Here is a 25,085-nt window from a genome sequence, read left to right as displayed (position 1 = left end):
TATACTTGGATTGTTGTGGACTGGCGAGTCAGGATCGCGGTATAGAAAAGCGAGGCCCACGCCGCGCCCGGAACCCCGGACCTCCGCGTCTAGCAACGTCACTTTCCCCGATTCACTCCCCGCCACCGCGCATCTACAAGATTGTAAGACCTTCGCTGATTTCCGATTTGGACGTCGTTCCTGATTATCCCAGATCTCCCATCACAATGATTGCACGTCCAAAGCTCTTCTTACCGCGCCGCGTGGTCGCCCGGCCTTTCTCGGTCTCCCGTCCCCGCTGGGAGTCCGCAGCTCTACCTGCCCGCAAGCCTGTAGGGGCTTTTAGAGGAGGGTATGTACCGATCTTCTTGCGGTGCCTTGCGCTTTGATTTGCTGTGCATGACCGATCTATACAAACGGAATCTAACTCTCTGCAGTGTCTTCGGCTTCCTCACTGGCGCCGTTGTTGCCGGCGCGTCAGTCTACTATTATATCCTCGGTGACTACCGTGTCGCCAATGAGATGCTGTCTGATGACATTGGTGTATGTCTCTCGATCACTCTGTACCTCGCATCTCATTTCTTGGAAGCTAATTGCAGGATGTTCTCTCTCCGGACTTTCCGGGGCGGGATCATTGTATACGAATAGGCCCTTCAAACAGCTACCATGAAGCTCCAGTCATACATCACCGAGCTGGAGAGCAAGGTCAACGGCCTGCAGAAGAAATAAATTCTACTACGATGTCATCTCTTACGTTATTGTACTTATTCTTTCATTTGGAGGTGTTAGGGACCTTTTCTTTGCTGGCAAACCAGTCTGAACTTGGCATCATTTGACTACTGCAATCTATTAAGGCGATTTCACTATGGACTCAGGCTTCAGAACATGTATTTCAAAAAAAAAATGTGATATTCTCCTTGTTCCTGAAATCATATGATGCCCAGTCTACTTAACTTTGAGAGCTCCCAATCGATGCAAACAGAACAAACACCGTCACTTATCAACAACTTTTGCATTCCATCCTCGGCCATCTCTACACATCCGATCCAGCCATGTTCCGCGTCGAACTCCTCCCGGACTCCGGGGCAGCCGCCCAGCCTGGTTGGACCTATGTGGCCGACCGGGGCTTCGACCCCTCCAAAGCCGCCATGGCCCCGACACTCGGCCGCAAACGCGGCATCCGCGATGCCGGCAAAGGCGGCGACATCTCTTCGCGACGAGCGAATGCCATCGTCCGCCACCTAGCTGAGCTGGACCGTGAAAACCAACGCGACGTACAAATATCCATTCCCGTCAAGCAAGCGAAGGAGGCTGGTTCGCGCGGCACGCGAGCAAAGACAACCTCGAACGTGCGCCGCATCCTTCAATCCCAAAAGACATTCCGAAATCACCTTGACGATGAGGAGGCCGCAATCGCCGCTGGAGGAGGTGGGGTTAGTGCAGCACTGGGCAGTGGCAACATGGCCGCGGCGACAGCCAAGAGCAGAGCTGCAGCCGTAGCTGTAGCGAGACGAAGTTCAACACCGGCCTCGACGCCGGCATCGAAGAAGCGCACAGCTGCTACAGTGAATGCTGCCTCAACACCCACACCGGCGCCCTCCCAAATCGAAACGACAGACGCCGAAGCCGAGAACGCTGATGATGAACCAAAGCCGAAACTCATCAAGACGGAATATGATAACGATCCCCTGCTACGCTCATTCGCACCAACAATGCCATCTGAACGAATCATGCAGCGGCTCCTTGCCGAACCACCTCTTCCTACAACGCTTCGCGCACGGGACCACCAATGTCCGCACGGCCACCGCGAGCGTTCTGTTGCATGTGTGGATACTGGGGCAAGATTCGGTGCAAGAGCTGTCATCTGCGGACGTGTGGACTTGATTGTTATCGAGTGCATGAGGACTCTCGGTGTGGAGCGTTCTTCTAGAGCTGGGACGAATGCTCGCTTGTATACTACTGAGACTAGCTTCGGCTTTGTTCTCTTCTTTACGACTGTATGACTCTAATGGCTAAATTTGTACAATACTTAATTCAAATATCGATACTGTCTCGCTTGTTTTCTACTTTGAAGCCAGACAGAGAATCCGTGAAGATAGACAATTGAAGTCTATGTATGTGTTCGCCTCCTTAGGACCAGAAGTAGTTGCTAAGCATCACCTTGATCTGAAATGACGGAGTGCAAAAGTTTAAAGTAAGACTAGTGTCATTCTAAAATACAGGAGTCAAATACAAAAATGAATAATGCTGAAAGAACATACTGAATAACGTTCTCAAAACGTCCAAATAAACATCTAAACATAGAGAACCTCCTAACCGAGCTACTCTGCGATATCGCCATTCAAGGTAATCCAAGTAATGAAACGCATTCAGTGGTGCCAGAATTCCCTCTAAATCTGTCGAAGCCACTTCTCTACCTTGGAATCATAAGAAACCTGAGATTTATGATGCCCCTCCTCCCAAATCTGCTGAGGCATCGGAGTTCGTTGAGACCGACGACCACAGGGAGTTGAGCTCATAGTACCCGGACCAAAATCTTCATCCCGATGAAGATACCCATACCTCTTCTGCAAGTTATCATAATTCCCGGCAGGAACTAACCCCTCTCGCTCGAGTCTGAAAATCAAGTACATGGCCCAGGTGCCACAATTCTGAGGTGGGATGGCTTCGGCTTGCTGTAAGACTTGATTGACCACTATTGTTGGAATGCGAGATATTAGCTGCGTGCTCTCGAATGACCAGCTGTCGAGTCTCTTTTCATACTGATAGGTAGGCTGGCGTGCACCGGGGCATCCTTGGCAGTGATACCAGGCGCCTCGATCTGCACCGGGGTTGAATAGACCGATCATTCGGTGGGTAGTGCCGTTGGTGGATCTTTTGCAGTTGATCCAGTAGATGTCGACGAAGTCTCGGTCGATGTGTGACATTTTGATCTGTGATGTTTCCAGGGACAGTTCTAGGGGGTGGTTTATGAAGAAAGTGAAAGCGACAGGGCAATGTTCAAAGCAAGAGAGTCCTATTTGGCTGTTGCTGTGATGGCTGCTGGTTGTGACAATGATTGATTTTTTTTTTTGGAAAGCTGGGACTTGGTCGTTCTTATAAGCATTTCACGAGGCCATTGACTGCTGGGTATAGAATTGATTGTAGCAGCCTCTTTGTGCATCAAACAATGACAAAGTCTCGGAATGCTGTCCACAGCCTTTTGTGTGGCCACTACTTCTTGGCGGTAGTTTTCTTTCTTTGCTTTCTCATAGAGATGAAAGACACTTCACTAGCCATAGAAGATCAAAGGCAACAACCCCCTCATTGAGCTCTTCGAGACAGACTCAATCAAGTAGAATGAAGCCGAGTTAATATAGTATGACTCGAGGCAAACGCAGAGTGGAGATCTTTTGGATCCTTTGAGATCATTCCGGCGTAAATTATAGTATATTGATGAATTTTTGATGTGAGGTAACTAAAGAAAGACCGTAAAGCGCACATTTCACCCTTTGGGAAGGAAATGATTTCAACATTTCAAGTTGATTCCCATACGCAGTTCCTCCTCTCGGATCTCAAACATGACTTGAACACCAACAAAAAGAGCAATACAGCACGAAATCATATATGCAACGCCAGCATATGAGCCCGTCAGACTCGCAAGGAGGTCCTTCAGCCCGTCTAGACCGAGTGCGAATCCAACTAGGTTTGCAATCATCATCATGAGCACATTGCCCACGGAGCCGATACCGCTCAGGACGCGATATGCGGTTGGGTGAGAACGCCAGCGATGGGCGGGGAAGAGCATACCACCAAGGACCTCTGGAAGAACAAAGAGTGTCACGAGCCAACCCCACATAAGTAGGCGCAGATTGATATCATGCCAAAGCGCAACAAAGGTGAAGACAAGCATGAAGTTGCGGATCTGTTGGAACTTGACCCAGAAGCCCGATGGTGCAGGCCCCGGCTTGCCTGCCGCGGAGCGCCGTCCAGCTCCGCCCAACGGTACGTAGACGTAACGGACAATCCATCGGTTGTAGGAACGGTGCCAACCGCGCCAGAATGCGAGGGCGGAGTAGTTGTTTGACATGCAGCGGACCATGTTCTCCGGCGGGTCAATACCGTCGATAAGGGCCCAGAAACGGAAGAAGCGCCAGGGAATGAGGAGCTTCAGCCAGATGATGTGTAGGTTGAAGTAGGCAAGCATGCTTAGCTGACCGGATGTGAATTGTGACCAATCTGGCGAAGCTTTCGAGATAGCCACTGCGTAGATGTAGTGGAGAATCAACTCCATGCAGAGTAGGGTGAGGAGGAATCGAACTCCGTAGAGAATAGTACGGGTGCGAGTCAATGACGGCGCAGTGTGTCTCTGTTGCGAGACGTAGTCATTGAAAGTCAAGATGGGGCCCGCCAAGTAAAGTGGTGAATAGAGCACGTAGGCGATGTAGTTTCGCATGTTATATGCAGCAGGTTCAACGGGGATCTTAACACGATCTCTATCTGAAAGGGCCGCGGGGTCGAGTTGTTTCTTCTTATCAATTTCAGTCAGCTAGGAGTCGAGACAAGACAAGCACTTCAAGCGGAAGGGGGAAGCATACTTCAATTGGGCTCGTCGCAAGGTGGTCAGCACTCCAGTGGTAGTCCATGTTGAAACTGATCAGCCGCAACACGGTGACTTTGAAGAGGACCTCCCATCGCGGCATGATTCCTCCGAGGTTATCCAACGACTGTGCCCATTGGACCAGCATAGATTCCTTCTCTCCCGGTGTTCCTGAGCCTGGTGCGAAGAAAAAGGCAATGCGTTCGAGCGGGTACCCACCGAGCAGTTCGTTGGCGAACAATATGCAGATGTTGAAGGTATACGTCGCGGCGGGGACGTAGTCTCGGGGAAGACTCTTGGCAATTTTGTAATTGAGGAACAGGATCGCAAGGATCTTGAGGGCCGAAGCGCCATGGAGGGCTGTGATGAAGATCAGGCCAAATCCAAAGTCGAAGCGCATTCGCTGCTCGAGGTGTGCGTTCCCGGCGGCGACCACGGAGGGCTTAGAAGATTTGGGTACCGCATCTTTACGACTCGTGAACGATTGGTATATGCGACGAGCCACCGGATGGGCAATGAGAAGGAGGGCCAGGTAGGGAATGTTGTCGCGGAAGCTGGCATATTGCGCGTCCGAGTTGTCCTAGTTATCGAAGCGGGTTTAGCTAATGGCGCTTCTCGGCGCAATTTCAAAGCCAGGAACTCACGACTAGGCGGCCAGGAATCCATCCCGGCGACAGAAGGTGCGAATACGTAGGGTAGATGGGGTGGTCGTCTGGTTGTCAGATCCTCGATCAGTATTCGGTGCTTCAATGTTTTGTGCCCAGACCACCCACCCTTGGAGGCGTTGATGACGGTTTTGAACATCAGAGGAACGAGAGTAATAAAAAAGATGTAATAGATGAAGAACTCGGGCGTGCGCCAGAGTGATGCTGGGGCATTTTGGGCAATGGCGTGGGCGCGGGCATCTTTAGCGGAGGGAGGTCGCGTGTTCGTACTGGCAGGGGTAGTTGCTGAGGTCGTGAAGCGAGTGTCGAGGGTATCAAGCGAGTAAATTCGCCGTAACCAGTAAAGAGGGGATGGCATTTTACCGCAATGACATGGCGCGTGAGGAGAGATGGAGGTGTTTACAGAGGATCCGATACGATTAGGGGCCGAGGCAAGCTGATCGCCAACTCTGCCACCGCCCGCCAAGATCGCATCTATTTATACACTTCCGCTATAGGGTCCATCAAGTCTAGTTTTGTCCTGGGCGCATGTTCTTTTACGGAATAAAAACGTTTGGATCGACATTCCTTCCGATGTTTTGGCATTTCACTCAGCCTCCGGGGCAAATATCGAACTAAAAGTAAGACGCATATATAATCGAGTCATGCAATGAGCAAAGCTTGCAAGCAAGCCACCAAGTCGCAATCAAAGCGACGATCTCTTCAGAGCCTGCTCCGTCGTAGAGGCGTCCGAGCCAGAGCCTCTGGAGAAAGCCGCAAGTGTGCTTTTCCGTACAAGCCGTAGACCGAATACGAGCATAATGAGAGCTGTAAGTCCTGCCAGAACGCCCAGAGTCACCATGGCACCAATGACACCAGCAACCCCAAGACTCATTCCCCCGGAGGAGGAAGAAGAAGAAGAAGAAGAAGACGAGGAGCCACCTGTGCTCTCATTTGCACTAGAGCTGCAGATACCGGTAGTATTCCCGCAGGATTGACACCATTGCGACTGAGTGGAGATCGCAAATTGGTTTGTGCTTTGGACAAATTGTGTCCAGGGAATGGTGGGTGTGGTCAGTTTAAATAGTGGATAGGCCTGCAGCTGGGTGGATCCCGCGATACTTGTGCCATTGTGGAACAAGAAGCGCACACTGATGTCGGACTGGGGAGGCATACCGGTTCCAGAGGCATTGGTCACGAGCTCCCATACCATTGACGAAGAATAATCAGGCATGCCCGTGAACTCGACATTCTCTGCAGCGAGTCCTGCAAGACCGAAATACGACAAGAAAGTCGAGTAAGCACCGAACTGAACATTCAGCTTGGATTTACCACCGGAACTTAATGTCTTGTTCAGCGCAGAGACGACTTCACCAGCCAGGGTCATACCTGCCACAGCACGGATGGTCTCATTGCTGCTGTATGCGAGGTTGTACTCGTGTGTATTGGCTAAAACCAAAAGCTCTTTCATCTCCTGACTTGATGGAAGCGCTGTACTAGTTCCATTGTGGATAGAGGCCACGTTGAGAAGGTCCCAGATGGTGTATGCGTTTTTGAAGCTCAACTGACTCGTAGGGATAGCCCCGCTAACGTATGGAGCGAGCGACTGGTACAAATTTTCCGTGGAATTGAACAAGTCCTTGTACGCGGTTGAATACAGATAGTTGTTGCTGCTCACTTCGGCTTTGGCGCAAGATGATGTGCTCTGGAGCCATGTGCTGTCCTCGGCACTACTACCAGACTGAACGTCTGACATTGGGATTAATTGGTAGCCGTTCAGGGGAGACTGGATCGTTGACCCATTACGAAGGGTCTCATTTGCGGCTGTACCGACTGGCGGATAGAGACCTTGCAGAAAGGCCTGGCCTGAGTTTTGGATAACACTGTCTTGTGGTGCACTGGCTGTGACTTGGGACAGGTTCACAATCTTTGTACTGATTCCCTCGATGTAGAATGCCGAGCTAGAAGAGATATATCGGTTGTTGAAGAAGCCACCGCTCATGTACTCTTCAGTATAGCCTAGGTCAGTCAACTTGGTTGGTGCGAGAGCTTTGGCTGTACGGTCTCCATGGCGCTGGAAGATATAAGCGCCGAGTACTCTCTCTGCATTGCCTATATCCGCTAGGGATAGCGCTAGCAACGCAATCAGTGCGCTGTGAATTGTCATGATGATTGAGTTCGATCACAATTTGATCCCAATTGAAAGTAGTTTGCACGGAAGAGAGGGTCAAATCAAGCCCATCTGCTGGGAGGAAGTACGGCTTATCAACACCATGATTGGGGATGCGGGGTTCCATAATGTATGACAATTCCTGGCGTATTTGGTGGTCAAGGTTTGGCTAAAAGGGTGATGATCGCGGAGACTTTCTGACTTTACGCGGTCCAAGTCCTGCATACACGGGCGTGTTCCCACGCCTGGAACTGCAATTCCAGATTACATCTACGAACAAGAACAAGTCCGGTCTATTGGAGCCCATGACGGCTACCTTAGAGGTTCGGTTGATGTGGCTAACAGCCAATGGTGGAAAGAACCATCCCATAGTTCACTCACTGGTGTCAAGCTGGCTTTCCCTGAAACGTGTGTTGTAAAGTTCGAGCGCTGCATTCACCCCCACCGTCGCTCGGGCCAGTAGGCATCGAGATTGGCGGATTAGCTGCAGGGGTTAGCTGCAGATTATCTGCAGCAATGATTGGAAATTGAGACAGAAGTGTTTGTTAGACCGAGAACGTTAAGTAGGTCTTCCAGTTGCGCCGCGAAGCTCATCCACGGGATCAGACGCCTCTTGGACCAAGAGCACGACTTGCCTCATTTGAATCTTTCAAATTAGTCCTCGTTATGAAGCCATCGAATTCAACGAAGGGCTGATTTGAAGTGGGAAACTTGGAAGAGGGCATGAGTACCAAGGTTACTGATAGACGTGGAGACGAACGGGAGGTTCCAAAGTCAATGAAAGCTCTCGGGTATTTTCCAAACCCCAATAGATACTAAATTTATCATGTTTTCCATGTCTCCGAAGCGTGAGCGCACGAGGCTTTGATCTGACAGAGGACTAGCCTACATCCCACTGAGGGGCTGGTTGATCTTCAAAGACCAAAAGCAAGTCAGCACGTCGTGCATTCCGGCTTAGCCCAATGCCGCAATACTAATCCTTATCAGGAACAACAAACAGCCAATCGAGGGCATAGAGGGTCAAGGGTACGCCACCGAGTGGAATGTCGGGGAATTTGCCCCCTACATTCCTAAAGGGTCCAACTTTAAAGCACAGACGTGGTGTCATCCTGAACGCAGCATGGGGGGGACTATCGACTAGGCGCGGTCCACTTTGACTTTAGTTCTGCCGCGATTGTTCTCTTATTCTCTGCATTGGAATGGTAGCATGCTGCTTGAAGTCATTGGTACATGGTACCACCGCTCCGGCGCCGGAACACATTGCCGAACAGCACAAGCTGGGCGCATCATCATAACGCCAACATGATAGCGGCAGTGTCGTCCTTGTCTTTTCACGGACCTTTCCAGCTTATCAGCTAACCCCCCTCGTGGCAATTGTGATTGAGCTCTTTCTATTCTTAGTTTGCATTAGGACCGTTAGAATTGATAGCTCAGACCGCCACTCGGTCAAGTGGGCCCCGCAAAGTCGTGAAGTCATATCAACATTGCGTTGTTACTCAGACAAGGATCAGATCGCGTCTTGATCCGGTCAAATCCCGTCCTGATTTGATTGATCCCCGGCTGAAAGCTCCTCGACGGCACAGTATCGGTGGAACCAGGAAACAAGGGAGATAGCTTCGAGGAATGTGCCATGGACGATCACCCGCATCCGACTACTCCGGCCATATTTGTTCTCCGGGGGATAAAGTCTATAAGAAGCGAATAACAGCCTGTGTGTTTTCTCTTTTGCCATCATCGATCCACCTACCAATTGAGCGGCCTGTCGACTCATTCGACCTTTTTTAATTTGACTTACTCCCTCTATCTTTTGACACTTCAAACACCATGGAGACCAGCATGGAGATGGACACAACCAATCGTCCGGATGAGTGGATAATTGAACAGGGTATGGCCGGCCACAAGCTACCTATCCTCGATCAGAGTGGCAGCGATACTATTAACCTGTATCCACCTAACCCGACCAAGTTGATGAAGGATGAAGATGCGATTCGCTCAGTCGGCGATCGCGACAAACTGTTCGCTCGTGAGCGACCAGGCTGGAAAGGGTATTTGATTCCTTCCCAGGAAAACTTTATTCTTATGGCCCTGAAACTAAAAGACTGTTGTTTCTACTTGTAGGTATGTCGAGTGGGAGAACTACCCTGAGAAGAAGTCCAAGGCCCATAAGATCCTGACCTCTCAGACTTTCCCGGGCTGCCCCGACTTCATGTTTGGACCTATTCCTCCAACCAACCCTGTGCTTTCCGGTGATGATTTCAAGGCCTGGCATGCAGCCATCGGGGGAGGGATGACCACTGTTGCCGATGACTCTTGGCGGACGGTGCTGCGTGAGAAGCATCCCGATATGCTGCATCTTCTTCAGTTCCCTTACAACGGAGAACCTCCCAAGCGCCTGGTGACTTCCAAGGCAATCACGCCAAACCCTCTCCATTTCGTGCGGAACCACGGCGGTATCCCTTATATTGAGAAGGACAAGTTTGAATTGTCTCTTGATGGACTCGTCGCGCACCCAAAGAAATATAATTTGGATGACCTCATGGACGAGAACAGGTTCCCTCGCATGGAAAAGACTGTGACCATGCAGTGCTCTGGAACCCGTCGTATTGAACAGATTGCTCTCTATGGTGGTCAAGGCGACGAAGTTCCCCAGGCTCCCTGGGCCGAGGGTGCCATTGGCACCGCGCGATACGTCGGCATCAGTTTGAAAAAGGTGATCAAAGACTGCGGTGGTCTGCTCAAGCCGGCAAAGCACCTTGAGTTGTACGGCGTGGACACCTACGTCAAGGATCTGGAAGTTGGGAACTATGTTGTCAGCGTCCCTTGGTCCAAGGTCAAAGCCAACGAGGTCATTCTGGCTTGGGAGATGAATGGCGAGCCTTTGCCCAAGATCCACGGATACCCTCTCCGAGTCGTCGTTCTTGGATACATCGGTGCTCGCAGCGTCAAGTGGCTTTACCGGATCAAGGCCATCGAGAACCCTTCGCGCGCACCCGTTCAGGCGAGAGAATACCTGTACTTCAACCAGCAGATTGGCAAGTACAACCAGCGTCCGACCGACGGCATTCAGATTCAAGAGATGCCCGTTAGCTCTGCGATCATGTCACCGTGGACCAAGCAAGCTATCATCCATTCGGGTAAGATCCGCTGCAAGGGATGGGCTTATTCCGGTGGTGGACGCTGGCCCGAGCGCGTTGAGCTTTCGGCCGATGGAGGTTTCTCATGGTATTCAGTGCCACCCGAGAACTTGTCGAAGAAAGGCAAATGGACCTGGCGCACTTGGGAGTACGATCTGCCGTGCGATGTGGAAGGTTGGATTGAGATTGTCTGTCGATGCTGGGACAACTCTCTTAACACACAACCGCTGAATGTCCGCGCAGCCTGGAATTGGGGTCTTCATGTCACGTCTTCGGCTCACCGTATCAAGATCTACAGTGTCAACAAGACTAGAGAGGTTACCAGGAAGCGTCTGGACAAATATGAGCAGTTGGGAATTCCTTTGGCACCGCTCACTCGCTACGAGACTGTGCCAGGTCAAACAGCGGAGGAGTATGAAAAATATTGGAAGGAGCACGACCCTCGCGATGTGGATGAATGATTTAAATCGTCTATTATATATCTTTGATAAGTCACCTAGTTACTTGATATCAATGATTAATTGCATTTTCAACGCCTTTTTGAGTGTCAAATTACAGCAGCGGTATCACGGCCTTGCTTGCCATACTCCGACGTCAACAAGTAAATCTTGCCCTTTTATATCTCAAGCTAAGACATCGAAAAACAATAACGGAACTTCCATCGAGTAGCTATATGACTTCATTTTGTTTCAAAGAAAGTGGATCCTCTCGATTGATAGAGAAGTGGAGCCGATACCGAAAATTCAACATCCACAAAAAATGAAAGCTTGAAAGGTCGTGCCCGGGATCGAACCGGGATCGGCGGAATCAGAATCCGCAGTGATGACCATTACACTACACAACCACTTGATTGGTTGAACTTTCAAGCCTTTGGGTATAGGACTCAATGTCTGATGAGAATCGGGACAATTTTACCAGGTATGGCTCTTGAGCGCGGCCAACTGAGCAATTTGAGAATGCATATCTGGCGGTGAAACAGGGCTATCGGATGCACTCTTGTAGACTATAATCTATATAGTAAGTCTGTATGACATTCTCTCAAGACATTCTCTTCTGGAGACATTTGGGAAGACGTAAACAAGGATTAGCTCAGCAATGCATCCGCCACTCAATGTGGCGAACTCATGTCGACCAACCTTGGATTACACTTCCAAACACCCTCAACCTTGATTCTCTAAACACTACAGCATGTCAGTTGAACGTGTAAGTTTTTGCATAACGACTTGGGCGCGGTTATTGCATACGAGGCCCTATTCGCATGGATCTTCCCCCGAGTCGAGACGCTGTATATTACCCCACATCTCGGATGGCTGACCTCTTCTAGATCTGGTTCAGAGTTTCCGGCACAGTGCAAGGTAAGATGCCACGACCAAAGCCATCTCAAAGCAGAATCATGTCTTGAGCGTCCATCGAGCTCTCTGCCACTAACACAGGTCTGTAGGTGTCGGCTTCCGGTAAGAGCTCATTCTTGAACCGACCAATGATGTCATATCAAGTTCAACGAAGGATTGAACAGAGCCAACCTTGACTATTTTTAGAGATTTCACGCAGAAAGCTGCAGTCAGACAGAATTTGAAGGGATGGTGCCGGAACACTACCTGCGGAAGGGTAAGTCGGCTTGTTTTGTCTGTACATGGAGTCCACGTAACAGTCATTGACGAACGGCACAGGTCGAGGGCGAGGTTCAAGGTGACCAAGAAGCTCTGAAGAAATTCTTGCAGGAAATTGACAAAGGACCGCGAATGTCTCACGTGGTCAAGGTCGAGAAGAGGGAGGTTGATTCCCATGAGCGTGAGGACTCTTTCGTGGTACTGAGAACGGGCGAATCTGTGTTCCAACCGGAGTCCTGAATCTCCCCTTCTCAATAGTTGGACGGAATAATTGAGGTTTGTACTCCTTTAAAACAATCGCAATGTCCTTATTTATTCTCTTGTGAACTTTGAACTTGTCCTATTCACCCCCAGATATCTTCGTCTGGCCCTGCTACTTTTGTCCTGTCCTTAAGTCTATGCCGAGCCGCACTCACACTGCAAACCTATTTAAGGCTCGAGGCTTGTAACGTAGACGTGCTTCTTCGTCATCTACGGCTAGCAAGTAGTGTGGCTCAATGCTGATCCGCGCTATACGCGCCTTCAAGCAGCCCCCGCCTCCGCCCTGGGGCTGGTTTCCCTGCAGACATCAATCATGTCAGGCGATATTACCTCAAAGCGACCACGGCTGCAGAGACCCATTGACGTGTAGCTATGCGCATAGCCACCAGATGTAATTGAAGGGATCTATTCATGGTTGGGCTGGACAAATTCGACTCAGAATAGCCTTTCCGGATGCATGAAGTCATACTCGATCGTTCCTGAGCCTATGCACTGTCGGTAGAGTAAGGATCAATCTCTTTGGCGATTTGCCCCGCATCTGTCTGGTCTTTTGTCGGAAGATCAAAGAAAGCCGAGCTGCACAACATTGCGAAACTGGGTGCGACAAGATCACAAGATCAAAGTAATGGAATCGGGAATCTTAGTAGGAAGAAACGAGGGCAAAGGCATACCTTTTGGCAAGCATAGGATCAATTAATTCGGAATATTTTCAGGAGGCGAAGTTCGAAGGGGCTCAAGCTGGCAGAAGCCAGCAATCTAGATAGGGTCCATGGATCTGAGCTCCAATCAACGAGCCTAGATACCCGCGAGGTTCTAACAAATCAAGTACCGTGCTGAGCGCACGCCGAATGTAGCGAATCCACCGGGGTCTAGAGATCCTCCAACAACACCAGGGGCTTAGTACAGTACTGCGTCGTGGACCTGTTTGGATTTCAAACTCCACTGATCTTCTTCGGCCGGTCCGAAGCGCTTACCAGTCTCCTATCTTGGAAGGATTCGCTGCCCCCTTTCCCATATAATCATCAGCAATCCCATCGTGATATTCCTCGTTGTATTCAGTTCCCACTCACCTTCGGCATTTGATTGACTTGCCCCCTTCGGGCCCCCCACGATGTTCACGGTCTCTAACTTGCGGACTTCGCGCTCGGTGCGCGTAGTCGTTGGTCTTTTGATTTCCCTCATACTCGCTTACTCCTTCTATCTGGGCTGGAAACCGTTACATACGTTGCCACCCAGTTCCAAGACCTCATTACACACACCTGCGACCGGTAGCGCGGGCTCATCACCCCACATCCCTTCAAAGGGTCCTTTAGGCAGCGACCTCAAAAGCCACCACTCTATCACGAATACCGCAATCAACGGGATTCCAGATAAGGGTGGCACTCGGCCAAGAATGATTACATCTCGGAATCGCAGCGAGCATACATCAACAGCTGGACCGACAAGAATCCCTCTTTCCGCCATGAGCTGCTGACTGATCAATCGGCCGAAGCATTCGTTCGAGCATATTACCAGCAAACGCGGCCCGATATCGTTCAAGTCTACGAAGGCCTCTCAATCCCAATCTTACGGGCGGATCTCTTCCGTTACCTGGTCGTTCTCGCCGAGGGCGGATACTGGAGCGATCTGGATGTCTCATCTGAGAAACCCTCCGCGGAGTGGGTACCAGCGGAGTACACAGACCAACACATTGATATGATCGTCGGACTAGAATTCGACCTCGAGACGCGAGGACCCGGAACAGAAGTCGCGTCCCAGTTCTGCAACTGGGTCTTCTCGGCACAGCCATCATCGCGCAATCTCCAAGTCATCGTCGACTCGGTGGTCAATACATTGAAGAAGATCGCTAACGACAACCAAGTTTCCATCTCGGGAATAACACTGGAGATGCTTTCCGATGTTGTTAATGTCACTGGACCCAAGATCATGACCATTTCAATCCTGGATGGACTGAAGAAATTGCTGAGTAGAGAAGTCGATGATCGTGACTTTGCAGGGATTAAGCACCCAAAGCTGATTGGTGATGTTCTGATTATGCCAGGGGTCTCCTTTGCTGCGGCTCAGAATGGATTCCCCAAGGATCAGGGAGATCCTCTTGTCACGCATCATTATGAGGGATCGTGGAAGCAGGCCGATGCGGAGGCGAAGGAAAGAAAAAAGCAACAGCAGGCACAGTCAGGATGATCAGCCTTGTGACTATGCAATGATCAAGATCATACAATTCAAATTGACTATGAAGATAAGGACACAATGCAGACATCCAACCGGTGAATTTTGAGCAACAGACACAGGGCCTTTGTTGAAGAAAAGAAAATTAAAAAATTTTAACCAGTGCCCCGGTGAAGTATATAGATCCCGTGAGTGAATTTGAGGCCGATAAATTCCCGGGGGCGATGACTCAAGTCACCGAAGCGGGCTTTGCTTACATTCAACCCGGCTACGCCCGAAGTCACCTGTTCAGCGGGAGTGCGAAATGACGGTAATGCGATGACGGGTTCAGGACAGGGCAAAACACAGGACAAACTCTGAGGATAATGGGTAGGTTTGTAGAGCTGCTTCTTGTTCTCACTCAGTCCCGATAATGATCATCGACTGACCATCGGCTCCGATGTAATTGCATCGGAGCCGCTAAACGGGGATGCGGCGAAGTGGAGTCCTCTACACACTGTAAATTACTGTCAGACCAATAGAAGACCGGGAAGGTCATCATTCAGGTACATGTCCAAGTATGGGAATCTGATTTCGAGAAATCGAGATTTTTCTGTTTTATTTTTTTCAAGATCTTTTGCCTTCGCCTGGCTTTGATCGGGATTTGAAGGGAGACGAAAATCATGGGCTGGGTCCGACCTGCTATAAAACGGACCCTCGGGTTGCTGTCTATTCAGACTTCCTTCTCCCAACCGCTTCCAACATTCACCTGACACAAGTGACTTTGAATAAGCTGATTACACTTCCAGCTTACATCATGAGCTTGTTATCAATATCATCCACAGCACCTTTACGGATTGCTGCTCGACCCGCCCCATATATTCACCTGGCTGTTCGAGCCTACTCGGGCGTCGCCGTCAAGGGCATCAACGGCTCAGGTCGAGCAAACAAGAATCCGGCACTTTTCACCTGCACATCAAAGCGCCCCATCTCGTCAACACCTCAGAACCAGATCAAAGAGTTTTTCCCTCCTCCTAAAGAGCCAGGCGTGAAAGAAGTCTCATCGGCATGGGCTCATCCAGTGTAAGCTGCATCGGCTCATCCTTGGCTAGTGGTCTTGTTAACTTGTGTCCAGTTACACCGAGTCAGAAATGAAGAGCATTCAGATCGCACACCGTGAGGCGGCAAATTGGTCGGACTGGGTCGCTCTCGGTACCGTTCGAATCTTTCGATGGGGCATGGACTTCGCAACCGGTTATCGCCACACCGAGCCGGGCGAGCATACGCCAGAGAGATTTAAGATGACGGAAAAGAAATGGTTGGCCCGTTTTGTCTTCTTAGAAAGCGTGGCGGGCGTGCCGGGTATGGTCGGCGGTATGCTTCGCCACTTGCGCAGTCTTCGCAAGATGAAGCGCGATAACGGATGGTATGTACCTGCAGCCCTTGGAGCAATGAAAAGAGAACCGGTAGATCTGACATCATTTGTAGGATCGAAACCCTCTTAGAAGAGGCTTTCAACGAGCGCATGCACCTCCTGACCTTCCTCAAACTTGCCGAGCCAGGCTGGTTTATGCGTCTGATGGTGCTGGGCGCTCAAGGTGTTTTCTTCAATGGCTTCTTCCTATCCTACCTCATTTCACCTCGCATCTGCCACCGTTTTGTCGGCTACCTCGAAGAAGAGGCCGTCATTACCTACACCCGCGCCATTCAAGAGCTTGAGGGCGGCAAGCTCCCCGAGTGGGAGACCCTTCAAGCACCTGAGATTGCAGTTCAGTACTGGCAGATGCCGGAGGGATCGCGCACCATGCGGGATCTTCTCATGTACATTCGTGCAGACGAGGCTAAGCATCGCGAGGTCAATCATACGCTCGGCAACTTGAAGCAGGCGTTGGATCCTAATCCCTACCAGTCCGAGTACCGGGATCCGACTAAGGAACATCCCAGCAAAGGCATTGATAATCTCCGAGGAACTGGATGGGAGAGGAGTGAGATTTTCTGAAAGATTGTATTATTATCCTTTCGTTGTCTTTTCTTTTCACCTTCATGGCGTCGGCGGTAGAACATCGCATCTCATCTCATCTGTACATATTTATAGGCCAGCGCGGCCCAAAGGACTCTGTGGTTTGGGACGCGGAACGTGGGGCAAAGCTAACCCGACATGGCAATTGAATCACATCGGCAAAGATTGTCGAGCTTGACATTATCTATTGCAGGCGAAGAAGTATCATTAAAGACATCGATATTCAACTATGGAATCTAATGGCACCGCCGAGGGCTTCGATCACAGCTAGCACATCCATATGAGAATTAGGGCCGTTGCAGATAGCGTGTGTGACCCGCCCCTTTCCCCGTTCGGTCCGCCCCTTTTGACCCAAAGAAGTTTCTCGGCCGTTGATCAACGACTTCATTTAAACCTCGTGGTCTTTGTCCCACCGTTGGCCGTGCGACCAACGGTCTCGCCTGGCTTTTCTCTTGTCGATTACGGTACCGGGTGGTTTAAAAAAACTTCCGCATTCCTGTCTTCCGATCTTGTACAAATTGTACACATTCCGATTCCGATCGAACCATCCCCCATTGAACCTTTAAACAAGTGCTGCGACACCAGTCTCGGAACGCCATGGAGCCGCAAATTATGGACAACGATCTGTCTCCTCCCGTTCGTTCGGGGTCGCCTTCCCCCTCCGTGCCTGCCACACCAGCCATCTCTTCGTATTCTTCGCCAGATCGAACCTTCTCCTCCGTCTCATCCCACTCCGCATCTTCAGCGACCTCGGCCGATGCACGGTCTTCGGTCTCGACTTCGTCCCGCCGCCATGGATATATCCGCGCTTTCGGCGCGGAATTCGCCGAATCAGCTCGCCATCGAGACAGTGTCATGAGCCTGGGCAGTATCGCCCATTTACAATATTATTTTGCGAGGACGGGCCTGCTGGATGGGAAGTCAGGCCGTGGAAAAGAGTTCAAAAAGAAGAATAAGGACAATGTTCCCCGGGTGCTCATTACGCCTAACGAGCAGCATATCGATGACCTTGTGGACAGTCCGACGGATATGTCAGAGTCGGCAGAGGCTGATTATTTGGAGGATGAAGAAGGGGAGGTAATGCTACCTCCCACAGTTAGCACTTACAGTATCAAGACACATCACATTCCACCTCCGCCAGATCTGATCACTCTTCGACGAGATTTACAAATGGCATTGGACAAGGCGGAGGCCATTATCGAGGCAATTGAGAATGGCGCAGAACCTTCGCCCCGTGAGCCTGTTCGCACCAGTCTTTCTCCGAGTGATATCTCGGAGAATATGGAAGATGATGGATCGCGGAACGTGCCGACTCCGCAGAACAAGGAGGAAGCCCAAGGAATGTGCATTCTAGATGACGTGACATTGGCCATCCGAGCAGCCAAGATCTATTACACCACCCATGAACATCCGGAGCACTTGGCTTCAATCAAAAGCGAGCGTGAGATTCGCAAGGATCTTTTCCATGTGCTCGATGTTCTGAAGCGCTGGGCTGCCAGACACTTTGCCACAGGACTTCGGGATGAGGAACGCGATGTGATCAAGGGATGGATTTCCGGTGTTCGCATCATGCTTGTTCGCGAGAAGGCATTGGAAGACCTAGAGGCTCAGGAGCGTGAGAACTGGGACTGGGCCCAGGGGACTGGACCGGACGCGAGCGAGCACGCGAGGAATCATTCCTTCGGAGTTTGTTCCCGGATGGCAATACTTTGCCAGAGTGGACGCCGGTCGAAGACACGCCCAGCGACTCCCTCCCAACAGCATTTCTCGCACGTTTCAGGGATGGCCGTATTCTGGTGCAGTTGCACAACATTGCCGTGAAAAAGTCCAAGCGTCCGTTTGGCGAGATCAAGGCATACCACGCAGACGTTGCGAAACCGTATCGACAGGCAGATAACCTCCGTTTCTGGATCAAAGCCGCTGAATTGCGATGGGAGCTTCGACTCAAAGTCGACGTCATGGATGTGGTACATGGTAGTAGCGAAACGGCCTGGGAGCTATTCGACACAGCCTTAATGGCCTGGTGCAAGACGGTACGCGAGGAGCTGGTGCGAGACTGGCAAGCAGCCAACCCAGGTCGACCACCGAGTGCCGGTCTGATCTGAGGTTCACTGTCATCATTCGCATCTTCTCGGTCTTTGTTTTCATGCTTTTTTGGTTCTCCTTTCTGCTGCGGGCCCTTGGCTATAGATACCCCTGAAATGTCTCCGAACATCCTGCCCGTCTCCGCACCGGGTCTTGGTTTTGGCCCGATTAATGGCCCTTGACGGAATATTTCTGCATATTGTGATACTCTTTTACATTTTCCATCATTTTCGGGCGACTTGGCGGTTATGGTTACAATGTACATGCATAGCCGAGCATACGCCTAATTCAAAGTCATATCAACGGGAAACTCGTCCACTTTTCCGTGCAGCCCCGAAGCATTGACGCTAGGGCACATAGCCGCTGATCACTCCCCTTTGAAATGTAGAGCCGAACTTCGACAGTTCGTGGATCGTGGATCGTGGATCGATGCGAACGCTCTTGGCCATTGTGACTGAACAATCTAGTCTGAGCTGATAGAAATCGGAAGAATATCCATATTGAAGGAAATAGTCAAATGCAGCAGATGAGCTAGGGTGTGTTGTATTTAAACAAGGATCTTGGACCCGCAGGGTGACGATCCCTTGAATTACAGAGGGGGAGGCGCGGGTACCTGGTGCCCCATAGTCAAGCAGGCAGGCACGGCGGTACCTGTGTGCCAGGGTACCTTTCCATGTAGCCACTTCATCCCTCGTGTCTTACGTTCGCTGCCCAAATGATCGTTGATATTTGTTGATACCCGTTTTCCTTTCTTTTTTTTCTTGTTGATATCCGGTCATGTAGCTATTCAACTCCTGAGTCTATCTGTGACAACCCATCCGAGCTCATTTCAACCCTTTTCGCCAAACCGAAACGAACATTCCTTAGCCATCCCTACCTGAACCACCCCGTTCTTTCAACCACCCTGGGTCTTATCCATGCATGCCACAGTCGGCGGCCCAAGTTCCTCAGCGACTGACATCGCACCGCCCTCCTCCAGCGCGTCGGCCTTGTCCGCATCTCCTCCCCCGCCGGCTCCCCAAATGAACACGGACCATCCCCTCTCCGCCGCTTGAAATCCAAGTCCTCCCTTTGGAGTCTTGGAAGCAGCAAGCACAGCGCCCACGAAGACGAAGGTCAAGAGCCTAGCAGTGCGGAAAAGAATAACGGTAATATCTTCCTCCGCCGCCTTTCGCCCGCCCTCGCGGCGAGGGTCAAGTTGCTCGAACCCGGCAGCAAGGTGACCAGTGCGCCTCGCAACCCTACAGTCGGCCGGATCCCGGAATCCCATATCAAGGAGCTGGACAGTTTACACCAGGATCTGTCGATCAAGGTTGAGCGGAGGGGTCAAGCGTGGAACGGAACAACGTACACATCTCCACCGACAACGCAGACACCACACCGCAGCGCATCCCACACACTCGAACTACCCAGCCACGATCTTCTACGGGAAATTTCAGAGGCCCTCAGGTCAGGTTCAGGGTTAGAATACGCCAACGCCGTCGCTGACGACCAAGAGCCCCCATTTCTGGCCGTACCACTGCCTGCGCCTGTCCTAGACGCACAGAGTAACTCTCCGCCGACATCGATGTCTGTTGTGGAATCTTCCCCAGCGCCGCCGCGCGCTAATGCAGAGCCAACCGAAGAGATTGTGCTGAACGAGAAGACGGAAGATACGAGAACCGATTTCGAGAAATATGTCGACGACACAAAACGGCATGAGGAGGAGTCGGATGATGCACCTCCGGTCCCCCCACCTAAAGATTCTCCACCAGCTTCTATACACTCTTCTTCCAATTCGCAGTCATATTCCAATCCGAAAGGGACGCAGCGTGCGGATTCAATATACTCTTTCTCGCGTGCATCTTTCAGCAACCAGCTCTACCAACTGACCTCCATTCCCCTCCCGCAAGCCGAAGTACTTGAGGCGAGCATTTCGAACATTGCGACAGCTCCTGCAGCAGTTCGTGTCTTGAATGGTCATGCTGATCAAATTCAAATATGGATCTCAAGAGCTGCAAACGTTCTCAGTGGTTTGGATGCCGAGGATGACGTGGAGTGGGCAGCAGCAGGTGGCCGAGAAGGTCTTGAAGGAGTAGACAAGGCCATTGTTCAGTTCGCTACACTTGTCAACGTCTACATGACATCGATCGAGAACGTGCAATTAAGAGAGGACATCGCTAAGGTCGACGCAGACAGCTTGAGGACCGTGATCAGCCAGATGGAGATCATCACTACGAAATGGACAGGCATAGAGAACAAGCTGAAAGGCGTGAAACGACTTGTGGAACTCGCAATGGAATGGGAAGAGCTTTGGTCCAATGTCTTAGGCGACGTGGGCATGGAAATTGACAACTTAAGTGGAATGATCTTCGAAATGGAAGAGAAACGTCACCAGAGTCTCATGGACCCAGCTGAGCCTGCCGGGGGCCTTGATATCAATGAACTCGAGACAATTGTGGAGGAATCCCCGACCAAGGGCCGGTCGCCTGCTAGCCGATTGAGTATGGGTCCTATGTTGGCAGCGGCGGCTGGTACGCCTGTCATCAAGACTCCGCAGGACGACACGAGTTACTCTAATCTGATGGCTTTATTTGCACGCATGCAACCGTTGCGTGCATCTTTGGACTTCTTGCCTATGCGACTATCAATGTTTCAGTCACGGGCCGAGGACGTTTTTCCGAGTGCATGTGAGGAACTTGATGAGCGGCGAGAACGTCTAGAGAAGAGTTACAAGGTACTTGAGGCAGACGCGACGGCTTTGAAGAAGGAATTGGGGGAGGACAAGTGGATTATAGTGTTCCGCAACGCGGGCAGCCAAGCACAGAAGATGTTTGAATCGGTTGAGCGCAGCATCGCGAAGTTGCAAGAAGCCTTGGAGAGCAACTCGCAGGTGACTAATCCATCGAGCTTGACCAAACGAATAGAAAATTACGAGGCGAAGAAGATGCACTATGTACCCGCCATCGAACGTGTGATTGCGATTATACAGAAAGGAGTCAATGATCGCTTGACAGTGAATGGCGAGATCTTGCGACTCTTGTCAGACATGACATCTCGAACGGATGCACTCAAAGCCAGCCTTCGGGTGATGGATACGTCTTTAGAAGATGTGCAGATCATCAGGGGGCAGCAATTGCGAGATTCTATATCGAGCATTGTCACAATGGACAGCCCGGCGACGGGCAGTGTGATCGACACACCCGGCAGCTCGCCTGCGTCGTCGGTAGTCATGGGTGGAAATGGGTGGAAAACGCCAATGGGTGGCTCAAGCCATCGTGAGAGCTCCGTGGGCAGTGCGTCAGCACGATCAACCATGTCCAAGGTTCGACGTGGAATACCGCAGGCGGCGGCGACTCTGACTGGACGCAAGTCTTCTATCCCAATACCGTCCGGACTGGCATCTCCCACACCCTCTTACGCCAGCTCCTCTATCACTCCGACACCAGCTTCTCGCAGAATATCTCGCACTCCTCAACCCACCTCTGCCATCTCAAACCGCCCTCGATGGACCAACAGTACGAAATTGAGCGACGACTCAAGCAATTACACTCTCCGAAAGTCATCCGCTCCAGCGCGTACGCCCCGGCCATCATCGACTCTCCCCAATCCATTTAGAAGAGAATCCACCGCCTCTCCTGCACCGGGAGCAGGGCCAGGACGTTCCCTCAGTCGGTTATCGAATCGACTGGCTTCATCATCACGGAGTCCCGCGCGGAACATCTCCTCCCCTACGCTCGCCCGCTCCTCCCTGCTTGATCCGCCCCCTTACAGTCGCCTTCGGCGACCCTCAGGCTTGGCCGATGCCCCTCGCAGCCGCCAAAGCTTCGCCGGAATGCCATCATTTAGTCGTAGCGTCTCACGGGCTCACGAATCATCCGAGAGCCCGACCAAATCAGCGCGCCCTGGCACTGCTCTAGGTCACTCAACAAACAAACGAGCCAGTCTTCTCCCCTGCCCAAGCGACACGATAAACCCGCCGCCCAGCCTGTTGACACAAAACCGCGATGGAGAGCCTAAGCTACTCGCACCTCCACCTCATCCTCTCCAATACCCTATATCCCTACCATTTTCTCTTCTACCCTTGTCTTATGTTTTATTTACTTGTGCATTGCGCCCCAGCCTTCTTGGCAAAAGTCGGAGGTGAAGGGTGCAACATGAATATTGCGGGTCAGGTTAAGCGTGATATCCCATTGTTGCATGGTATGGTTTAAGCGTTGGGTCATGTCTTCGGTTGTTTGTTCTTTTTTTTTTTTCTCTTCGAGTACTTGACCGATGTGAATATCATCTCTTGTTGTTACTGTTTCTTCCCCTTTTGACAATAGATCCTGATTTACTAGAATGTGGTCTGGTGTGGTGTTTAAGATTGGGTGATTCATCAATTCGTTTGGATGTTATATACATTCTATCGCTTCAAGAGCAGTCTTTACTCTCCAGTGGTTCAAATTTGCAGATATTCTAGTCTACTGACCCAGCTCCCGTCCGAAAATCAGAGCATCAACCAATTCCTCGCTGTTCGCAAGGCGAGCTGCCTTGGGCACTCGTCCGATCACATTGAAGCCCAATTTCTCCCAGATACGGATCGAAGCTGGGTTGTTGGCGAAGACCAGGTTGAAGACAGAGTACTTGTATCCCTAATACATTTGCATAAGTCAGTGAGCTTCGTATTAGCATGGGACTAAATCTTACCAGCTTCGGCGCAAATTCCAGGTAGGCCTCGCCCATCGCCTGTCCGACGCCCTTGCCACGCGAAGCAGCGGTGGTGATGAAGCCTGCATTGCAAATGTGCGAGCAGCGGCCTCGTACTGTTAGCACCATTACCTTATCCTCTTTCAACAGAAAACCCTGAATGAAAAACTCACCGGGATAATTAGGCTTGATATAGAAAGTCCCCAAACAAACCCTCGCCCAGTCCCTCCCCTCCTGCAATCCCTCAACACTTGCCTCATCCAGAACAGCCAGTACACAGAATGTACCGAACCAGTACTGGGCAAATTGCTCTAATTCCATTGGCTGTTCCATGGGATACGTGGACCCGCGCTCGATCTCCGCGCTGAACTCCGCATGCAGGAATTTGATCAGGTCCTTTGGCACGCTGGACGGACCACCTGTGATCGGGTAAAGAGTGATCCCGGCCCCATTGGCTTTTGGTAGTGTTGTGTGTCGGGCTATTAGAGAGCCCGCGGCTTGGACATGGGCTTGGGGTGGGGGGTTGTAGGAAGAGGGATCTTCTAGCATGGCAGGCATTTTGAGTGATTTAGATAGATCGGTGATATATATATAAAAAAAAAGGCGTGTGAACGAGAGTGTGCAAGATGATTCAAGACTCAATTGAAACACTTGAGTCACTGGATCGGTGATTTCAATCACTTATCTCCAAATTAATGTGGCCCGAGTTCGGGGTTTTATAGCAGACTTATGTAACGTCCCCACCGGCGCCCTTCATACTACATGCACATCTAGAATTATCTCAACGAAAGGATTCTGTTCGGTTCTGGATAAGTACTAGGCCCTTCTTTTCAATACTCGGGCTTGTGCTCGATTCATTACTCTAGTTGATTCCAAGCAGCGCGGCGATCAGATGCAGCGCGTTCCTGTACTCGATGCATAGGTGCTCTAGATGGTCATGTACATAGTTATCAGGACAGGCGATCGGGTACCAGACACGCAAACTGATATCGATCCCATCATTGGCCTGCTTGAATTGCTGCAGTGTCCATGAGATTGTAGTGTTCTTACCGTTATCCAGATGGCCGCGCCCGGCGATGCCCACCGTGTAGGACAGATCGCGGTACTGCATGACAAAGTCTGGAGGCTGAGGGAGGACATCCAGATAGAATCGTGTCGGAATTCCACCAATTGTTTCCGTAATGCCAGTTATACTTCCGAGATATAATTGGTAATGCTCCGGGTGGGAGGGGAAAAAGAAGCCCTCGATGATCTCCTGGATTGTGGGCGAAGGGGCTGCAATGCCAGCACCGCTGAGTAATGGCGCGAGGAACGGCATAATCATAGCGGAAGTCAATTTGCCTGATACGATGATCTTAACATGTCCGTCTCTGAACGTTCCGTTGGAGTTGTTGGCACAGGCTGTCAGGAACTGGGTTGCATTGGCGGTCTCTTTCTTGAGAAGATTGTTCAATGCTTGCCCGTCTTGGCCGTACAATTGGATCCTCAGGCTCAATGCGCCTATTCGGGCTGTATTTAGCTCCTGGTCAAGCGCTTCAGCTGCAACTGACCCGCTTGGATCGGGGACGGGCGTTGGTGTGCCGTTGCTTTGGAGGTTGAGAAGGGCACGCTTGGCTGCTCGGAGCTCCAGACGATCGACGTAACTTTCGTCTATTACTCCGAAGCTTGTGTTGAAGATGAATGACAAGCCATGGGTACTATTGAGGGCTGATAAAGGGTCAAAGGCGATGGCGTTCATGAGCAGCTAGAGCAATGTGGATTAGCTGTAGAATGTACGAAACGCCGGG

General features: G+C 51.0%; 13 protein-coding genes across 13 annotated transcripts; 8 read left to right on the top strand and 5 right to left on the bottom strand.

The window, feature by feature from the left end:
* Positions 1 to 206: 206 nt before the first annotated feature.
* N7477_009693 (uncharacterized protein) lies at positions 207 to 708 on the top strand (the record flags this gene model as incomplete). The annotated part of the gene is made up of 3 exons (XM_056971354.1): positions 207 to 331; positions 417 to 522; positions 628 to 708. The coding sequence occupies 3 exons, from the start codon at positions 207 to 209 to the stop codon at positions 706 to 708; spliced, it is 312 nt and encodes a 103-aa protein (XP_056818333.1).
* Positions 709 to 1,031: 323 nt separating this feature from the next.
* N7477_009692 (putative HIT finger domain protein) lies at positions 1,032 to 1,982 on the top strand (the record flags this gene model as incomplete). The annotated part of the gene is made up of 1 exon (XM_056971353.1): positions 1,032 to 1,982. The coding sequence occupies one exon, from the start codon at positions 1,032 to 1,034 to the stop codon at positions 1,980 to 1,982; it is 951 nt and encodes a 316-aa protein (XP_056818332.1).
* A 387-nt stretch (positions 1,983 to 2,369) lies between these two features.
* N7477_009691 (uncharacterized protein) lies at positions 2,370 to 2,906 on the bottom strand (the record flags this gene model as incomplete). Its single annotated transcript, XM_056971352.1, has 1 exon — positions 2,370 to 2,906. One exon carries the CDS (start codon positions 2,904 to 2,906, stop codon positions 2,370 to 2,372), a length of 537 nt encoding a protein of 178 aa, XP_056818331.1.
* A 581-nt stretch (positions 2,907 to 3,487) lies between these two features.
* Positions 3,488 to 5,581, bottom strand: N7477_009690 (putative glycerol:H+ symporter (Gup1); the record flags this gene model as incomplete). The annotated part of the gene is made up of 4 exons (XM_056971351.1): positions 3,488 to 4,507; positions 4,557 to 5,138; positions 5,203 to 5,270; positions 5,332 to 5,581. 4 exons carry the CDS (start codon positions 5,579 to 5,581, stop codon positions 3,488 to 3,490), a joined length of 1,920 nt encoding a protein of 639 aa, XP_056818330.1.
* Positions 5,582 to 5,908: 327 nt separating this feature from the next.
* On the bottom strand, positions 5,909 to 7,369 carry N7477_009689 (uncharacterized protein; the record flags this gene model as incomplete). The annotated part of the gene is made up of 1 exon (XM_056971350.1): positions 5,909 to 7,369. One exon carries the CDS (start codon positions 7,367 to 7,369, stop codon positions 5,909 to 5,911), a length of 1,461 nt encoding a protein of 486 aa, XP_056818329.1.
* Positions 7,370 to 9,196: 1,827 nt separating this feature from the next.
* N7477_009688 (sulfite oxidase) lies at positions 9,197 to 10,967 on the top strand (the record flags this gene model as incomplete). The annotated part of the gene is made up of 2 exons (XM_056971349.1): positions 9,197 to 9,417; positions 9,491 to 10,967. 2 exons carry the CDS (start codon positions 9,197 to 9,199, stop codon positions 10,965 to 10,967), a joined length of 1,698 nt encoding a protein of 565 aa, XP_056818328.1.
* Positions 10,968 to 11,694: 727 nt separating this feature from the next.
* N7477_009687 (acylphosphatase) lies at positions 11,695 to 12,356 on the top strand (the record flags this gene model as incomplete). The annotated part of the gene is made up of 5 exons (XM_056971348.1): positions 11,695 to 11,709; positions 11,831 to 11,861; positions 11,948 to 11,960; positions 12,045 to 12,114; positions 12,177 to 12,356. The coding sequence occupies 5 exons, from the start codon at positions 11,695 to 11,697 to the stop codon at positions 12,354 to 12,356; spliced, it is 309 nt and encodes a 102-aa protein (XP_056818327.1).
* Positions 12,357 to 13,488: 1,132 nt separating this feature from the next.
* On the top strand, positions 13,489 to 14,561 carry N7477_009686 (uncharacterized protein; the record flags this gene model as incomplete). The annotated part of the gene is made up of 2 exons (XM_056971347.1): positions 13,489 to 13,681; positions 13,753 to 14,561. 2 exons carry the CDS (start codon positions 13,489 to 13,491, stop codon positions 14,559 to 14,561), a joined length of 1,002 nt encoding a protein of 333 aa, XP_056818326.1.
* Positions 14,562 to 15,342: 781 nt separating this feature from the next.
* On the top strand, positions 15,343 to 16,524 carry N7477_009685 (alternative oxidase; the record flags this gene model as incomplete). Its single annotated transcript, XM_056971346.1, has 3 exons — positions 15,343 to 15,608; positions 15,661 to 15,951; positions 16,014 to 16,524. 3 exons carry the CDS (start codon positions 15,343 to 15,345, stop codon positions 16,522 to 16,524), a joined length of 1,068 nt encoding a protein of 355 aa, XP_056818325.1.
* Positions 16,525 to 17,142: 618 nt separating this feature from the next.
* On the top strand, positions 17,143 to 18,650 carry N7477_009684 (uncharacterized protein; the record flags this gene model as incomplete). Its single annotated transcript, XM_056971345.1, has 2 exons — positions 17,143 to 18,231; positions 18,264 to 18,650. The coding sequence occupies 2 exons, from the start codon at positions 17,143 to 17,145 to the stop codon at positions 18,648 to 18,650; spliced, it is 1,476 nt and encodes a 491-aa protein (XP_056818324.1).
* Positions 18,651 to 19,059: 409 nt separating this feature from the next.
* N7477_009683 (KAR9 family protein) lies at positions 19,060 to 22,756 on the top strand (the record flags this gene model as incomplete). Its single annotated transcript, XM_056971344.1, has 2 exons — positions 19,060 to 19,080; positions 19,610 to 22,756. The coding sequence occupies 2 exons, from the start codon at positions 19,060 to 19,062 to the stop codon at positions 22,754 to 22,756; spliced, it is 3,168 nt and encodes a 1,055-aa protein (XP_056818323.1).
* Positions 22,757 to 23,072: 316 nt separating this feature from the next.
* Positions 23,073 to 23,856, bottom strand: N7477_009682 (GNAT family N-acetyltransferase; the record flags this gene model as incomplete). The annotated part of the gene is made up of 3 exons (XM_056971343.1): positions 23,073 to 23,243; positions 23,299 to 23,414; positions 23,472 to 23,856. The coding sequence occupies 3 exons, from the start codon at positions 23,854 to 23,856 to the stop codon at positions 23,073 to 23,075; spliced, it is 672 nt and encodes a 223-aa protein (XP_056818322.1).
* Positions 23,857 to 24,160: 304 nt separating this feature from the next.
* N7477_009681 (uncharacterized protein) lies at positions 24,161 to 25,036 on the bottom strand (the record flags this gene model as incomplete). Its single annotated transcript, XM_056971342.1, has 1 exon — positions 24,161 to 25,036. The coding sequence occupies one exon, from the start codon at positions 25,034 to 25,036 to the stop codon at positions 24,161 to 24,163; it is 876 nt and encodes a 291-aa protein (XP_056818321.1).
* Between the last annotated feature and the right edge of the window lie 49 nt (positions 25,037 to 25,085).

The sequence above is a fragment of the Penicillium maclennaniae genome, assembly GCF_028827695.1.
Source record: "Penicillium maclennaniae strain IBT 15551 chromosome Unknown utg000008l:1.0-3552695.0:1.0-3555053.0, whole genome shotgun sequence".
NCBI classification, from domain to species: Eukaryota; Fungi; Ascomycota; class Eurotiomycetes; order Eurotiales; family Aspergillaceae; genus Penicillium; species Penicillium maclennaniae.
The sequence above is the reverse complement of the archived record's forward strand: the minus strand, read 5'-3'. Positions and strand labels throughout refer to the sequence as shown.